Here is a 17,303-nt window from a genome sequence, read left to right on the forward strand (position 1 = left end):
ACTTCTAACTTGTGGTTATCTTCCTGCTTCAGTCTCCTGAGAGTAGGTTTTAAGAGTTTATTGTTTTAAGATTCAAACCTCCATCAATGGTGTCCTGGTTACTGTGTGTATCATCAACTTAACAGAACCCAGAGGCACATAGGCTGAGTGAACCTCAGTTGAAAAGTTGTCTCTATCTGACTGGCCTTGGGATGTATCTGTGAAAGATTTTCATAATTGATGATTGTTGTGGGGTGGCCCAGCCTAACTGTGAGTTGTATCATCCCTATACCTGTAGATCTAGGCTACAGAAAAGAGCTTATTGACTATGAGCATAAGCCAATAAGCTTGTTCCTCCTTCATGCTTTCTGATTTGGTTCATGCTTGAGTTTCCTGCCTTAACCTTCCTCAATGATGGGTAGTGTTCAGGAAGTATAAGTGAAAGAAATCCCTTCCTTCCCCAAGTTGCTTATAGTCATGGTGTTTATCACAGCAACAGAAAGCAACCTAGAAAGTAATTAACCTGAAACCTGGAAGTTAGCCACCTGAACTAGGCATCGGCTCTAAGGAAATGGAGAGATGGAAGACTTAAGTTTAAGATAATTTAATCTCAGTTCTCAGATCAACTGTATTAAATGACTCTCTTATTGGTGTTAAAAGCATGGTTTTCCACCATAGTATGAGATAATATCTTCCTTTGCCCACTAGTTCTGTTCATGCACTGGGAAGCTAAACTTAAAAGGCCCTCTCTGACACTGGCATTTCAGAGGTGCCAGCTTTGCAGTGAGGTCAGTATTGGAGGTCAGTATCGGCTATCGACAGATGTCTAAGTTCACGATACTCTCAGCATCCTCACTAAACACCTGCCTCTCTGTGTTTGTCTTGCAGGTGAGACGATGCGGATCGCCTCCTCTGAGTTTGCTGATGACCCTTGCTCTTCAGTCAAGCGTGGCACCATGGTGCGGGCAGCACGGGCACTGCTGTCGGCTGTGACACGCTTGCTAATCCTGGCTGATATGGCAGATGTCATGAGACTTTTATCTCATCTGAAAATTGTAAGTATGTAGACCTCGTGAAGACCTCTGGGTGGGGACAGCTGGGAAGGATTAGACATGCTCCACTGCTAAGAGATAGGCTGATTAAACTCGCTGCCTAGTGTAGCACCAAATTTTTCTAATAACTCAATTTTAGCCCATAGGGAATTCAAAAAGCTAAACTTCATCGAAGTCTGCTTCCTACCTCCAAACATAGAACTGGATTCATTGCTTCGTGGAGTACACGCATAGTGTTCTTAAAAGGAAAGAGCCTGGCATATGCTAATTTATTTGTGCCCATGTTAATATATGTTAGTATATATTTGAACCTATTGTAGTCTGACAAATAAAACAGTGCCCAGTTTATATCTCTTCCCAGAGCCTCCCAGGTCCCTGACAACTGTCACAAACCCTGCACTTTTCTCCCAGACTTTAGACATGAGGTACAAAGCACAGAGTTGCCCTGGGAACCATATGATGGCTGGCTGGGTCCCATTCTTGGAAAATACTGCCTCATCCTGGCCCTACCTGCTTCTGTTAGGGTCTTCTGTTCTTCGACAGGGAAGAGAACAAGTTGTAATGGGGGAAAGTGGTACAGGAGGTGAGTAATAAGAGCTCATCTCACCTCACCTCTGTCAGATTCATTTGATTGGAGTGATCAGGACATCAGAACAATCAAGTCATGTTAACCTGTCAAGAGATTTTTGTTAGAATTTACTAGACTAGATCCCAGAATAAGGCCCAAGACTCCCAGTTTATATGTAGAGACTCTTCAATTTTTTGCCGAATCTGGTTTTCTCTTTGAAATCTGTGATTTTAACCTTAAAACAGGGTGAAACGTTTAATGTTTTCCAGTAAGGTTCCTGAGAAGCGAAGGAACACAAAACCACAAAACAGAATGTGCTTGGGTGGGTGGTGTTACTAAATTTTTCTCAAAGAATAGGCCCTCAAATGCTATGGAAGGCTGTTGCAAACTGCATGAGGTATACAATTCAAGGAACAGCTAGCTAGCTTTGAAAAAAAGTTGCAGTAATATAATGTTAAGATGAACTGTCTGGCCCCTGGATTCAAGCTGACATGGTTAGTGTGTACAGTCAGCTTGCTAGCTGTTGGTGCCCAGCATATATGCTGTCTTCCCATGCACAGCCATGTTCCTAGAGCCTTCGTAGGCTACAGCAGTGCCTCGTGCTTCTCCAGCCCCCGTCTGCTATATGGATCTTTTGTAATTCTACAACTTTTTGTACTTTACTGTGATGGATAAAAGGTTTTATGTTCTTTATGTTACACTCTACTCAGACTTCAAGGCAACATTTTAAGAAAAATATTTAAGAAAAATATTGTTGTGCTGGAAGTCTTTCTCAATAGTGAGTCAGTGGGACTGAAGCTAAATAAATTAATGGAACACTCCATTTTTCATTGTAAGCAATGCTATTCCCCAGCTCTTGGGTCATGATGGTAGGCAGCACACATGAGGAACATGCTCTTTATATTTTTAAGATTTGTTTAATTTTTGAGAATTTCATACATATGTATCATTTGTATCATTTATATCATTTGTACCCCTTCCCTCTATAACCTCCGTATCCTCTCTTGACTTGCACTTTTTGAATTTATGGCCTCTTCTACTTCAATTATTATTGTTATATGTGTGTGTAGGTAGAGAGGTAGACAGACCGACTGACAGACAGACAGACAGTTATCTAACTTACTATGTTCATTTAGTGTCGTTTATATGCACATGTGTTTGTAGTGCTGACTGCCTGGGATTCGATAAACTATCAGGGTGCTTGTCCTTGAGGGAAGACCTGCATCAGCTGCACTCACCTGAATCTCTACATCTAAGGGCAGGATCTTTTGCAATAATCAGATCTCAGTGAGGCAACTATATTTTTGAGATTTCAAGGGTACAACTTCCCTCTTAGACACTAAGACATTCTTACCTGCTCCTCTGGCTCTTATTGTCCTCCCTTTCTGGAATAGCCTGCGGGTGTCCTGTCTCTTGGTCTTCTGGTTTTCCCTTTGTGGTCCCTGAAACTTAGGTATGGAGGCTACAGGTGGAGCAATTGGTGCTGTGCAACCCACTTTCACGCATTTCTGCACTCTATCCAGTTGTTGATCTCTGCGGTACTCTCCCATCTGTTGAAAAAGAACTGTCTTTGATTAAGATAAGAGTTAAACTTCTTTGTGGCTATACATTTAGATTTCTAAAATGCAGTTATAAATTATACTGGTGTAGGAAAATGTCAGCTAATGGGTTTTTCCTCTGGCATCTATGACCGTTCCAGCAATCTGCATCTATGTGCCTATGTGCTGGGCCTGGGGTTCAGTTGATAAAGTGCTTGCCTAGTGCACACAAAGTTATGGGTTTGCTCCCTAGCACCTCATAAACCTGCATAGGGCACAACTTTTAGGAGGGGAATTCATGAGGATCCGAAGTTCAAGGTCAGCTAAATCTAAAGCTTAGGACCAGCCTGAGACACATGAGATCCTAATTAAAAATAAAGTAGAGCTCTGAATAAAAAGATGGTAAATGAACCCAAGTCTGTGACACAGTCTACAACTCCAGATCCTGTCTGTGATCAGCTAGCTTGCTCCCTCCTGCCCCCACTCCCAGCCCATCCTGTTCTTTTGACCAGTGCTGTTGACTGATCCTTCTCCAACCGTTTGTGAAGTCAATTGCATTCTGTCCTCCACATAGCAGTGAAGGGAGTTAAAGGAAAGGATTTAGCACAAAATAATGCAAAGGTCAATCCAGCAACGCTAAGCAGACCTGTCAGATTGTCAGTAGTAAAATTAAAAATGATTGTATACTAGATAATGCATTTGTTCTCAGACCACAGCAATAGAGGAGGAGGGATGTTGCCATCTTGTGGATATATAGAAAACTGCAGTTTCTTGGTCTAGCACAGGGTGAGGGCTGTGTCCAACCTTAGATTCAGATCAGTCCTGGTGTCATTGCATGAACTACAATCTCAAGCTAACCACCCTGCAAAGGCTGGCACTTCGGACAAAAATCATTATAAATAAATGTGGCGTGTTTTTTTCTAAGTAATTTTGCTAGTAAAAAGCATAGCTTCTTGAGATATTGCGTATAGCTATTTATTTTATAAATTTAAGGTTAAAAACAATAAAAAGCTGCTAACTAATGGCTTCTGTGGGCGAGAAATCTGGCTTTCATCGGATGCAGACCCTGGTAGATTGCCCATGTTCCAGTGCATGGCTCCAGACCTACACACATACAGGTAGCACTAAGTATCTTAAAACCAGAGGCCATGAAGATAGGAGAGGGACATGGTGAGGGATGTATGGAGGAGGTAGAGGCAACAGTGAAGAGGAGATATGATAAAGATCTGATGAAATTATTTGAAATATGTGTGAGATTCTCAAAGACTCAGTAAAAATATGTTTAAAAACACAAAAGTGTATGTACAAGATCAACTAGCCAAAATCTCAGCCTGGGAGTATGGGGAGGGCATAAAGTCCTACAATCTGCTGAGGAGAGTTTACAGTCAATAGCTTCCAGGGGAAAGCATCAGTTTCTGTGATGGATGCCACTTTCCAATAGTTTCTCCTATACCCATCCACAGTAAGTGGACTCTGGGTTTTAACAGAGACCATGTTAAATGGAAAGAAATAGGATTGAAGGAGACAAGAGAGAGATTTGAGAGAAGGGCAAGTGTCAGCCGACTTGGTAAAGTAAGCCGTATGCACATATGGAATTCTCAAACAATACTAAAGGAGAAACCCAACCAAACAAACAAACAGACCACAACACCAATGTTTATACATGTCTAACACAGCACGTTAGAAACTATCAGGCTGCATTGATGTGGGAGAGTCTTCTGTTTGAGTTGATTTCATTGGCTAATAAAGAAACTGCCTGGCCCATTTGATAGACCGCCCCTTAGGTGGGTGGAGTAGACAGAACAGGAAGAGGAAGTGAGGTAGAAGGCTCAGTCAGATGCTACGCCTCTCCTAAGTGAGACAGACTGCCATGCCTCTGCTCAGAGAGGGAGACGCAATGAAGCTCCAGCCCAAGATGGACGTAAGCTAGAAACTTCCCGGTAAGGCACCACTTCGTGGTGTTACACAGATTATTAGATATGGGTTAGTCAAGACGTGAGTAAGAGGCTGGAATTAATGGGCCCGGCAGTGTTTAAAAGAATACAATTTGTGTGTTATTATTTCGGGGCATAAGCTAGCCGGCGATCAGGAGCAGGGCGGCAGGAAGCTGGCCCGCAGCCCCTCACTACAGAATGGCACCCAACGTGGATAACTGAATCCAAAGAAAGCTTGAGAAAGCTTGGGAAAGAATAGAGTAAAGCATGGCTTCTTGGTAGCAGCAATTTCTCGGGTCTGAACGTGTGTTTTTCGGTTTTCAGCCGTAGCAGGCAAAAAGCTGTGCTGTTTTAAAATGCCAGCTTTCTGGGCCATCCTGCCAGGGCAAACTCTGACTCTTACAAGCAGTCAATCCTGACTATGGAGCTTTTGATTGTTGTTTAACACTGTTGCAGCTTGCTTGCTGGCAGGGACCTTGAACCGCCACAGAGTTGTGGTGATAAACATGGCTACAACCGGTACCTCTGCCATGAGGCTGGAAAGCTAAGGAATGGGCTGGATCTAGCTGTCAAAGCCACGGCTTTAATCCTACCTATATTGCTTGGTAAATTAAAGACTCGTGTGGTCAGAAAAAGAGATATACAGTAAAGAGAGATTCAAAGACAAAGAAAACCTCTAAATGGTTTGCAGTGAGTTAAAAATACATGCAGGCTAAAAGTTAAAGTTCTTACAGTTTAAAAAAAAAGAGAAAGAAAGAAAAAGGAAGTAGTTTGTTGTGGTGGTACACACCTTTAATCCCAACACTTGGGAGGCAGAGGTAGATTGACCTCTGTGACTTCAAGGTGTGGCAGGACACACCTTTAATCTGAATGCCTGGGAGGCAGAGACGGAAAGATCTCTGTGAGTTCAAGGTGTTGTAGCACACACCTTTAATCCTAGCACTGGGGCGGCAGAGACAGACGGATTTCTGAGAGTTCAAGGACAGCCTGGTCTACAGAGTTATTCCAGGACAAAGATATACAGAGAACCTGTCTCAAAAAATAAAAGTAAAAATAAACGAAATAGAGGTTAAAATAAAGCCGCACAAAGATGGAAAATACACAGAGAATCTTGATACTATATGCTATTATGCTCTGTTTGAATTGTTTGAATGCTGAGGAAGGAGCAACAGCTGCTAAAAGATATTTGTTTACAAATGCTGCTGAACTAATCCAAGAAAGATATCTTGAAAATACCTTGACTTTAGAATTTGGATCTAAGGATATGATACTTTGGAAAAGAGATTCTTCTTTTATTTTTACAGAAAATGAGACCCGTTGGATTGCTTCTATCCCAATATGGTATGATAGACCACGCCCTCCTGAAAGGTTGCTGTGAACACCTTCAGAAAATTACTTCACCCAACTGATGCCTGAGATGAACCTGGCACACAGGTTACACCATGAAAGACCTAATTAACAGCGTCCCCATTCAGCAGGAAGCAGTTTGGAGAGAAATAACTGCGCCCATTTTCCCAAATATTGTTTATAAATGTTCTTTTACATTTAAAGGGGGATATAATATGGAGATGAGTAATTTGTATTGATATGGATTTGGCTTTAGTGATTTAAATTTAAGGTCAATTTTGTTATATGTATATGTATTTCTGATACTGATTAATGTATTGTGATTGTGTAGTTCATTTAAAAATGTAATGTATATAGGTTGTTAATGGATAGTTATCAATATTAGTAAAACTTGTAGTTATGTTAGTTAGATTTTCTAGCTATATAGAGATTTATTTAAGTTACATAGGCATTCTTCATATCTTTCAAAGACTACAGAATATCGCATTTTAGATGTTTTAATAACTTAAGGCTTTTCATGACAATGAGACACATCAGCTCCTGGCAGCACCAATCTACTTCAAGAGGAAGATGGGCATCGAAGAGGATCCTTATGGAGTTTGATAGCCACTTGGGCAAGAAACTGCTCTTGCCTGGACTGTTGGCAGAAACTGGACACAAAGAACCCAATGAGAGAGGACTGTTGAACTTGCCTAAATGTGAGATGATTCTTTGGGGTTCCTAATTCAAGAAAGAGTCTGCGAGACATTCTGAAGGACACAGCAGATAGTGACTGAACTACCTTTGAAATTTCCTGATCATGGAAATGTCTGCTGGAAACTATGGGCCTGTAGGCTGAAGATGGATGCCCCAACAGTACAAAAGAACTTTGGGTGACTGTCCAGGCAGTGAGATGTCTCTGTCATTTCTAGAGTTTTGGAAGTAGCTTACTTCTTGTTCACCTAGGTAATATTGTGTCCTTCTGGAGTCGCTGATGGAGTTGAAGAATAGATAGATAGTTATAGTTGTTTTCCTTTGTTATGATAAAAGATAAAGTAGATATAAATATTGTGCCTGTAATTCTTACTTGATAACTGTTTTGTTATATGTAATTTTACTATGTTAAAGTTAAAGCCTTCTTTTTATTGTTTAAACAGAAAAAGGGGAAATGATGTGGGAGAGTCTTCTGTTTGAGTTGATTTCATTGGCTAATAAAGAAACTGCCTGGCCCATTTGATAGACCGCCCCTTAGGTGGGTGGAGTAGACAGAACAGGAAGAGGAAGTGAGGTAGAAGGCTCAGTCAGATGCTACGCCTCTCCTAAGTGAGACAGACTGCCATGCCTCTGCTCAGAGAGGGAGACGCAATGAAGCTCCAGCCCAAGATGGACGTAAGCTAGAAACTTCCCGGTAAGGCACCACTTCGTGGTGTTACACAGATTATTAGATATGGGTTAGTCAAGACGTGAGTAAGAGGCTGGAATTAATGGGCCCGGCAGTGTTTAAAAGAATACAATTTGTGTGTTATTATTTCGGGGCATAAGCTAGCCGGCGATCAGGAGCAGGGCGGCAGGAAGCTGGCCCGCAGCCCCTCACTACACTGCATCTTTTTCATTTTTTTCCAAATTAACAAGCCTCTGTAGTATGTAGTGATGTAACCTGGATAAAAGGCTGTCAGATTCAGTGTTTCTTGCAGTTTGGTTGTTGATGTAACTTAAGTAACTGACAAGCAGTCACTTGAAGGAGGAAGGGTGTATTTTGGCTCACAGTTTGAGGAGATACAGTTTTATGATTTATGATCTGAACCATGGAACCAATGTTATGATTTATTATTTATGGTGTGGATGACACTGGGAGGTCGAGGTGGGAGACTTAGGAGGGTAGGAGACAAACAGATACACCATGCAGAGAGAACTTGGATATAGAGTTTATTTAGTGGTATTGGGAAAGGTATAAGGGGAAGGGGAAGAGAGAAAGAGTGAAAGAAGGATAGAGAGGGAGAAAGGAGGAAAGGGGGAGAGGCAGAGGTTCCTTCTTCAGAAGAAGAAGACAGGGAGAGAGAGAGAGAGAGAGAGAGAGAGAGAGAGAGAGAGAGAGAGAGAGAGAGAGAGAGAGAGAGAGAGAGAGAGAGAGAGAGAGAGAGAGAGAGAGAGAAGAGGAGGTGCAAGATCAACTTCTCTTCTTGGGAAGGGGGAGAATAGAAGTAGGTAGAGTCTGTCTTTTAAAAGGATGGGGTACCAGGTGACAGGGCAGGTCAACAGAATTATAACATACAGTTCATCATGAAGTCTGGGAAGGTATGGCTGCAGTTAACAGCATGGCAACAAGTGTGTTGTACTTGTATCTTGGCCTCGCATCTCAAAGCAGAAATTATGGGGATGTTAGGAACTGGGCACATTTATAAAACCTCATTCCCATGCCTTAGTGACAATTTCCTCTGATGGGGCTCCACCTCCTCAAGGTCTGGTCACCTTCTAAAGCAGCATCATTGACCAGAAAGCCAATGGGCTAACACTGGAGCCTAGAAGGGAACAGTTCCCCTTGGAGCCACAACAAGTGGTGTGTTCATCAGAGAAAAGAAGTGATTCCAGTTTTCTGCTTGCTCAGAAATGAGGAATACCCACAACCCCCTGCAACATTACCTCCTAATGGCTATTTTGCCTCAAGCATTACACATTACTTTTCAGCAATGTGTCAAAATGTGTTGATGTTCCTCCTTTCCAGATATGGATTCTTCTCCTTTCCTAGTAACTTATGGGAACAGAGAGAGAATTGGCCTCTCATTAGAAACTCCTGTTCATGTTTTTCCATAAATAGTTTTCTAAGTATCCGAAAGAACATAGATTTATTTTTCCTAAAACACTCAACATCTACTTCTGCTTTACTCCCAAATATGTAATTGTCAGAAAATTAAATAATTTGCAGCAAATGCTAGGCAAGCCTCTAAAAATTAGTGAAGTCCTAGAGGCTCTGAGAGATTGATTGTACAGTACACTTTTGTTTGTTTGCTTGTAGTCTACTGCCTCATAGATCAGTGTATGTGGCTACTGAGGAATCCTTTGACTTCAATACAGGCATTTTAGTTGTTCATAGTAAGGCCTCTATTCTCTCAAGCTTATGCCTGCATCTACTTTTTTGAGCATCTTTCTCCTCCTGTGATGTATTAAAGATCTACAGGGATGCAGAAAGGCTGTGCTGCCGCCACCACCACTAGTCCAGATTCAGGATGGCAGTTGTAATCAGTGGACATAGTTCTAAAGCTCAGCCTTCACTCTCTTGAGGACTAGATGTGCCCAGCAAAGCAAATCACTTGTGCATCAGATGCTATTGAGGACACAGTGTGATGATAATCACTTCTGTTGCTGAAACTGCTGGGAACTCATTTCTTAGCCAGACACTTGGTATGTCATGCAGTCACTTGACAATGTCAGTGTGCTATGCTGATATTTGGCATTTCCAGATTTTAAAAGAAATCCCAGATTTTAATCAGTGATGGTAAAGAGGGGCAATAATTTTCCTGAGGCTCTGATTTAATGTAATCAGATTATATTGTCAAGTTGTTTATGTGAGTGATAGTCTTATGCATGAACTCATCTAGACATATGTACTCCAGGAAAAAAAAAACACTTTTTTGTCTAGTCCAAATCCAGTTTTTTTCTAAAATGAAGGTCTTAACTTTCTGTTGACTGAGGTTTCTATCCTGCCTGGTCCCACAGCTATTTAGTCTCAAATAAATACACACAGTCTCAAATAGACTCAAATAGACACACAGAGGTCTATATTAATTATAAATTGATTGGGCTATTAGCTCAGGCTTCTTATTAACTCTTATAACTTACATTAGCCCATAATTCTTGTCTGTGTTAGCCATGTGGCTTGGTACCTTTTTCAGTGAGGCACTCACTTCTTGCTTGCTCTGTGTCGGGCTTACTTTCTGACTTTGGTTGATGACTGCAGACTGAAACTTTCCTGTTCCCAGGATTCCACTGTTCTCCTTGCCCCACCTCTACTTCATGCCTGGTTGCCCCGTCTATACTTCCTGCCTGGCTACTAGCCAATCAGTCTTTATTTAAAATACAAGTGACAGGGTACAGACCATTTTCCCACAGCACTTCCCCCCCCTTTTTAAAACAAGAACTCTGAATTATTAACCAGTGACAATAAAACATATTCATAGCATACAGAGGGGAATCTCACATTACCTAGTCTCTGCCTTTCTTTTTCAATTCTTTTCCATATCTATCTGTCTGTCTATCTATCATCTATCTATCTATCTATCTATCTATCTATCTATCTATCTATCATCTATCTATCATCTATCATCTATCTATCTATCTACCTACCTAGCTACCTACCTATCTATCTATCTATCGATCTATCTATCTATCTATCTATCTATCTATCTATCATCTATCTATCTATCTATCTATCTATCTATCAATCTATCTATCTTTTATCTGTATCTTTATGAAACTTTGACTAGCAGAAATTTCAGACCCTTCTAGGATTCAAAAAAAGTATGACTAAGTCTACCTGAACAGATCATGTGATTAATAGTTTAGTGGCTTTTTTCCTCAAAAGTACTTCATTAAATTATGTTTCACAATTATTATAAATTCTAAATGGCATCTGAATTCTTCAGAGAAATCTAATAAGAAGGAAAATTATGTATAACACAATGAAATAAATATTTTAAATTGGACTGACTAACAACTGGTAAGAATCCTGGGGTATAGTATTAGGAAACCATTCTTGGATTTAACACCCTCTGTGATAATTATTCTTTTCTATCCTTGGAACCAGATTTTAATGCCCCAAGAAACGATTTACATCTTATATAAGCAGCAGGGACATCTCAGCTGCCAAGAGTGTCCACTCCATGGTGCTTTTGATGGCAAAGTCTAAATGATTATGAATCTATTAGGAAGGAGAAGCATTGCTGACTCGTTATTGTATAGATTTAAGGCATGAGTGTCTCATTAACCTATGCCAATATGTTAAACAGGCCTTTCTCTGCAATAAAATGCAATTTGATTTGCGTGCCTAAGAAAACCCCACACAGCAGCCTCCGTTCAGCTGTATTTCATTCTTTTCTTTGTGTGTTGTTAGAGATTGGATGGAGTAGAAAAAGGGTGACTCTGATGAGTTTAATTACCATTTTCGATGTTTATAATTAGGAAGGGGATTATGCAGAATTTTCAAAGATAAAATTGAATTTTTTGTAGTCTGCAGATGGAAGCCCAGTTGCCCCACATTCGTTATTATTGAAAATTGGTTCCTTCCCTGCCAAGTTTTCCTTACTGAATGAGGTTGCCTGTTGGGTGAATTGAAAGGCTCCATCACACCTCTGGGGCAACAGGCTGGCTGATATCTGCTATTACTGACTTATATGCTCTGCTTTGTTCCCTCATCCTGTGATACTTGATAAGTATTGTGTCTTAGCCACATGTGTGAGAGTGTCATAAACAGAACCGAAATTCCATCAGAATGGAGCACATACTTAATTTTTTGGCCCTATGTGTATTCATTTGTATATCAAGATTACAAAGCCACAATCTGTTTATATATATATAAATATATATATATATTGTGATTTGATTATAAAGCATTCCTGCAGCCTATGAGCATTCTGATCTATGCTTCCTGAATTTCCCATCATTCTTTCAGAATCCACAGGCATCTTTCAGGAGCCTGCATTTGCCAAGACCTCCATATCTGTCTCTTTTCACATTTTTTAAAATGATTTTTTCTTAGTATACAAGACAGTGTGTTTCATTATGACTCACTCGTACAGTGTATCATTGCCATTTGTTCTCATCTACCAACATCCTAAAAGACCCTCTTCCTTTGTGTACCAATCCTTTCTGTGCATTCATCTCATACATATATCATTCACTTTCTTGTTTCCTCTTCCTACTCCTCTTTCCCCTCTTCCTCCTCTCATGATAGCTTTAATTTTCATGTCATATGTATGTGTGTATGTATGTATACATATATATATGTATGTATACATACATACACACATATGTACATACTTATATGGTGTGATTATAAGTTTAAATCTAGGTCCTGAATATTAGGGAAAATATGGACTCTTTATCTTTTTTAAAAAAATATTTATTTATTTATTATGTGTACAATATTCTGCCTGCGTGTATGCCTGAAGGCCAGAAGAGGGCACCAGACCTCATTACAGATGGTTGTGAGCCACCATGTGGTTGCTGGAAATTGAACTCAGGACCTTTGGAAGAGCAAGTGGTGCTCTTAACCACTGAGTCATCTCTCCAGCCCCCAGACTCTTTATCTTTTTATATCTGAATTGTTACATGGGTATATAACCACTAGACTCTAAGATAACACCTACAGGGACACATACCCATGTATATTATAGTGTATTGTTCCTAAGACCAAGGATATGGAAGCAGTCAGGATGTCCATCCCCCAGGTGAACAAACAGGTGAAGAAAATACAGTACATGCACAAACTAGAACTTTACTCAGCTGTAAGTAAAAATGAAATTATATTTATAAGAAAATACATGGAGCTGGAGATTTTCAGTTCATCCAAAATAAACCAGACTCCTTTCATGTTTAAAAACTTTTGAAATGCAAAAAATGACTCTCTCCTGTGGCTTATTCACTCATTCATTTAGCTTATTTCTACAAAGGTATCACCAGACAATGACTGTGAACTATTCTATTACAGAATCTTGCTTTTAAGTTTTCAAATACTGATAACTTTGGTGTTTTATATATATGGAGGAAACAGGCTTGATGAGTCCATTCCCCAATTCTTGAAGGCACAGTAGCAGGCCTGACATTGTGCGGGCAATTGCAGATGCTATGAGCCGTGTCATGTTTACAGAAGGTAGCATTATTTAACAGCTCTCCTCCCAAACATCCACATCTTCCATTCTTTCTCCCCCATCGCCTCCAGTGTTGCCTGGACCTTGAGGTGTAATATAGATATACTGTTTAGGATGGGGCCACCAATAGTTACCTGTTCTCAGCACTTCATTTTAATCCAGTCCACAGGGGTTTACATGGAGACTGCTACCAGTTGTTTCCCTGTCATATTAAAATTCAGGTTGTTTGATAGGTGTGGAAACTTTAGTGCCTCCAAATAGTTGGGGTGAAAATGGTAATTCAGGTCCCAGGGGACCTAGGAAAACCCCAGTGAACGAGGTTGCGAGAATCTGGAAGCACACACATCGTTAGGCTGGCAAGGCTGCTGTCATGCTGCCCACTGCCATTCCACTCTCCTGGATGCCTCCTGCAAGTGACAGCAGAATTTGAATTTTACTTGCTTCCAGATGTAGGCTGTCTCCTCTTTACATGGCAATGCCAAAGCATGCATATCAGTGTGAGTCCTGGATTTAGAGGTCTTGAGAAGAGTGACTGAAGATTCTGTCTTTACAAATTTCACAGAAGCCCAGGAGGTTTTGCAACCTAGGAGAGCTAGGAGAGTTTGTTTTAAGTTTCTATAGATCTTTCCCTATGTGTGTGTGTGTCTTTGGTGTTTCTATTTTATATCAGAAATCTGTATTCCTTACCACAGACATAATTCAGTAAAATACACCATAAGGAGGATTTGTGTGGGCTTTAGTAGTTCAGCCTCTTGTTTCATTTTAAAATTATGTTTATATGTATGAATGTGAGTATGTACATGTGAATTAAGGTACCTGTGGATGCCAGAGGTACCAGGTCCCCCAGATCAGGAGTTGTGAGCTACCCAGTGTGTGTGTGCAAGGGGCAAAACTCAGGTTCTCTACAAGAGCATTATGTGTTGTTTACTCACAACTCATCTCTCAGGTTCTATAAGTGCTGGAAAATTGTTCTTTTGGTACAGGTGATAATTAGGTATGCTTTTGCCTACTGTTTCAATATGAATAAATATTCATGTTTTCTTTATAGGTTACCATTTAATAATATGTGTGTACTATCTTCTAATTAATATTCTGTGTATATTTTCTATTTCAGGTTGAGGAGGCTCTAGAAGCTGTCAAAAATGCTACAAATGAACAAGATCTTGCAAACCGCTTTAAAGAGTTTGGAAAAGAAATGGTGAAACTGAACTATGTAGCAGCAAGACGACAGCAGGTAGAAAAATTTGGAAATGTTTCTGGGGGAAGGGTGAGTCTAAATAACCATGTCTGAAACCTGGACCAGTCACATCTGCTTGTGATTAAATACTCCAATCACCCATCACAAAGTCTGTGTCCTGCTTTGACCATTGATGCCTCCATCGGTGCCTCCACATGGGATGTGGTTATAGTCTTGTTACTGCCTGTCAATAAATCATACACTACCAGTTTCTACTGGTATTGAAAGAGTTTTGCCATCTCACCATACTTGAACCTTCTTGGGTCAAATGAAAAAAAAAAAAAAAAAAAAACAGACTGGGGCATGGTGCTCTACACTCTCTGGATGCCACTGTTTGCTCTCAAACTAAATCTCCTAGTTCTGTGTAAACCAAAAGTTTCACACACAGCCTGCAGCACACGTACAGCCAAACTTTTATAAAAGAGAAGAAGGAAGCATGGACAGAGTAGGAGGAAGAGCAAGCGGAGAATACAGTGTTTTGATATCAGAGAACCAAGACAGGGGGCAGAGAAGAGGGACGTTAAATACAAACGCACAGGTCATGGTATCTGGTCTTGTTAGAGAGTGTTTGGATCTTATTTTGAGCTGATTAAAAGTCCAGTATCCATGTCTGAGCCTTTCATTTTAACATCATTCTAAATATTTTGCTGAAAATGAAGCAGAGCTGAAGAGAAGCAGACAGTAGAAGAGTGTAAGGGACTTGATAGGAGGCAGCTGTGGTCTCCATTAGTGAGAAGCAATGAAGGTGGAGGAAATATATAGGAGGTGAAATATATCTTGAAGAGCTATCTCTGTTTCAAAGGTAAGAAATGCATAATTGACAGCAGTGAGTTTCCTTCAAAGCTCTGGTGTAAGCAAATGCATAGAAGTAGAAGGCAGTAGTTTGATTGACAAGAGGAAGATTGAAAGAGGCCTAATTTGGGTTAGAAATCAATATGTGGTATTTACAGGCATGGATTTGGGATGCTTAGAACATCCACCCTGAAGTATCAGATAGAAGGGAACTAGCAGGCAGGAGACCGAACAGAGCCTGTTAGTGAGGAGCTGGTGTCAGAGCACTGATGATGTGCAAATTTTTATGAGAAATCTAATAAATATAGCTCAGTTTTTTTCACAAAATGCCTTATTTTTAATTACCTGCTAATTCCAATTTCTTCTGTAAAATAATTGCTGAAAGAAGTAGAGCCCACTCAAAAGCACCTTGCTGGCTTTTCAGCCAGTATCCTTTTCTTCCTCCTTTTAACAAAGTCACTGCAACTCTGTGATTGTTACCATGTGCATCTCATTATTTGGTTTCATCTTTTCCCCTTAGTATTGATTAAAATCCAGCCTCACACATTCTAGGCAAGGACCCAAACAACATTTCCCTCCTGATTTGTACTTTTGTGAAACAGCTTCTTGCTGTGTGTAAAATGACCCCGAGATAGTTAACCAATGGCTCCTAATTCAACATAGATGCTTTCCAGTTTTATGCAGAAGGAACATTGTCCTCAAATAAATTTGTGAAGAAACATTTTCACCCTAATCTTTCAATGTACTTTTATATATGTGTATATTTACATTGGTAGGTGCATATTTATAACTATATATATATGTATATGTATATTCATGTATACATAAACATGCATTCAGGAATGCACTTCATGGACCAGATATTGAGGAGTTAGTAAAATCCTGTGTGGTCATTCAGGGGATTCTACTTATTCCAGGGCTCATCATTGTGAAAAGGCTCATATCTTTGCTGACCAAAGAGACTGCATTACAATATTTCCTACTTATTTTTTCACCCTAAGGGCTCAAATAATTACTTCTAGAAACTGTGTTTACAGGAATATAGCTTACCATGCTTAAGCAAAGAGAACACATGGGTTAGTTATTATTTATTGTCAGCTGGTACCGACTACTCTAGATGTCTCAAACTATGTGCTCTGCTCAGACTTAATTTTAAACCCACTTAAAAGGAAAGAACATATTCATTCAGACCAGCCATATGTTACCTACAAAATGAACAAATACAAAGAGACTTCCACTTTGCTCCCAGAGTGGGGGTATGGGTGGAGGGGAGGGGAGGGAAGGGGGAGGAGGAGGGGAGGAGATGGAAATTTTCAATAAAAAAAATTAAAAAAATAAAAAAAAACAAAGAGACTTCCAGTGCATCAAACACCATTTACTGATATTTAACAGTTGAGAGGCTGTCCCTGTAGACATCCTCTGTTGGCAAAAGCGAACAGCACCTCCTTTAGCAGTTCCAAGAATGATAAGAGCAAACTCTCAGATGTGCTGTTGAAAGCTGAAAGAAAAGTGACTCCCAAGTGGTTTTGTTTTGAGAAAAACAGATCACTGTCGGCCTCTTATTTTCTAGTCTTTAAATTTGATGTTTGATGGGACTATCAAAATGGTGTAGCAGTTAAGAGCACTTATACTCTTCCAGAGAAACTGACTCCATTCCCAATACTTATGTTAGATGGCCCACAACAGCTTTTAACTCTAACTAAGGGATTTAATGACCTCTTTTGGACAAAGGCTCGGATACACCTCTCTCTCTCTCTCTCTCTCTCTCTCTCTCTCTCTCTCTCTCTCTCTCTCACACACACACACACACACACACAGAGAGAGAGAGAGAGACACACACACACAAACACACACACACAGTCCTACAATAAACATGCAAATAAAAGTGAATCTTTAAAGCTGATGACTGCCTTGCTATTAGAGACAGTTAAAGAAAACTTCTTCAAGTGAGAGTGAAGTGGAACTGATACGTGTTGGCTTCCCTTTTTTATAAATGTAACTAAGCAGAAGCAAG

General features: G+C 40.2%; 1 protein-coding gene across 5 annotated transcripts in view; it reads left to right on the forward strand.

Annotated features, from left to right (window-relative positions):
* Ctnna2 (catenin alpha 2) overlaps nucleotides 1-17,303 on the forward strand; it is a 994,060-nt gene that overhangs the window by 188,395 nt on the left and 788,362 nt on the right. For all 5 annotated transcript variants that reach the window (XM_038318873.1, XM_038318875.1, XM_038318872.1 and 2 more), the window contains exons 3-4: nucleotides 868-1,034; nucleotides 14,375-14,494. In XM_038318873.1, coding sequence (XP_038174801.1) covers nucleotides 868-1,034; nucleotides 14,375-14,494 — 287 coding nt within the window. The remainder of the gene's footprint in view (nucleotides 1-867; nucleotides 1,035-14,374; nucleotides 14,495-17,303) is intronic.

Source organism: Arvicola amphibius, chromosome 2 (genome assembly GCF_903992535.2).
Source record: "Arvicola amphibius chromosome 2, mArvAmp1.2, whole genome shotgun sequence".
In the NCBI taxonomy this organism is placed as follows: Eukaryota; Metazoa; Chordata; class Mammalia; order Rodentia; family Cricetidae; genus Arvicola; species Arvicola amphibius.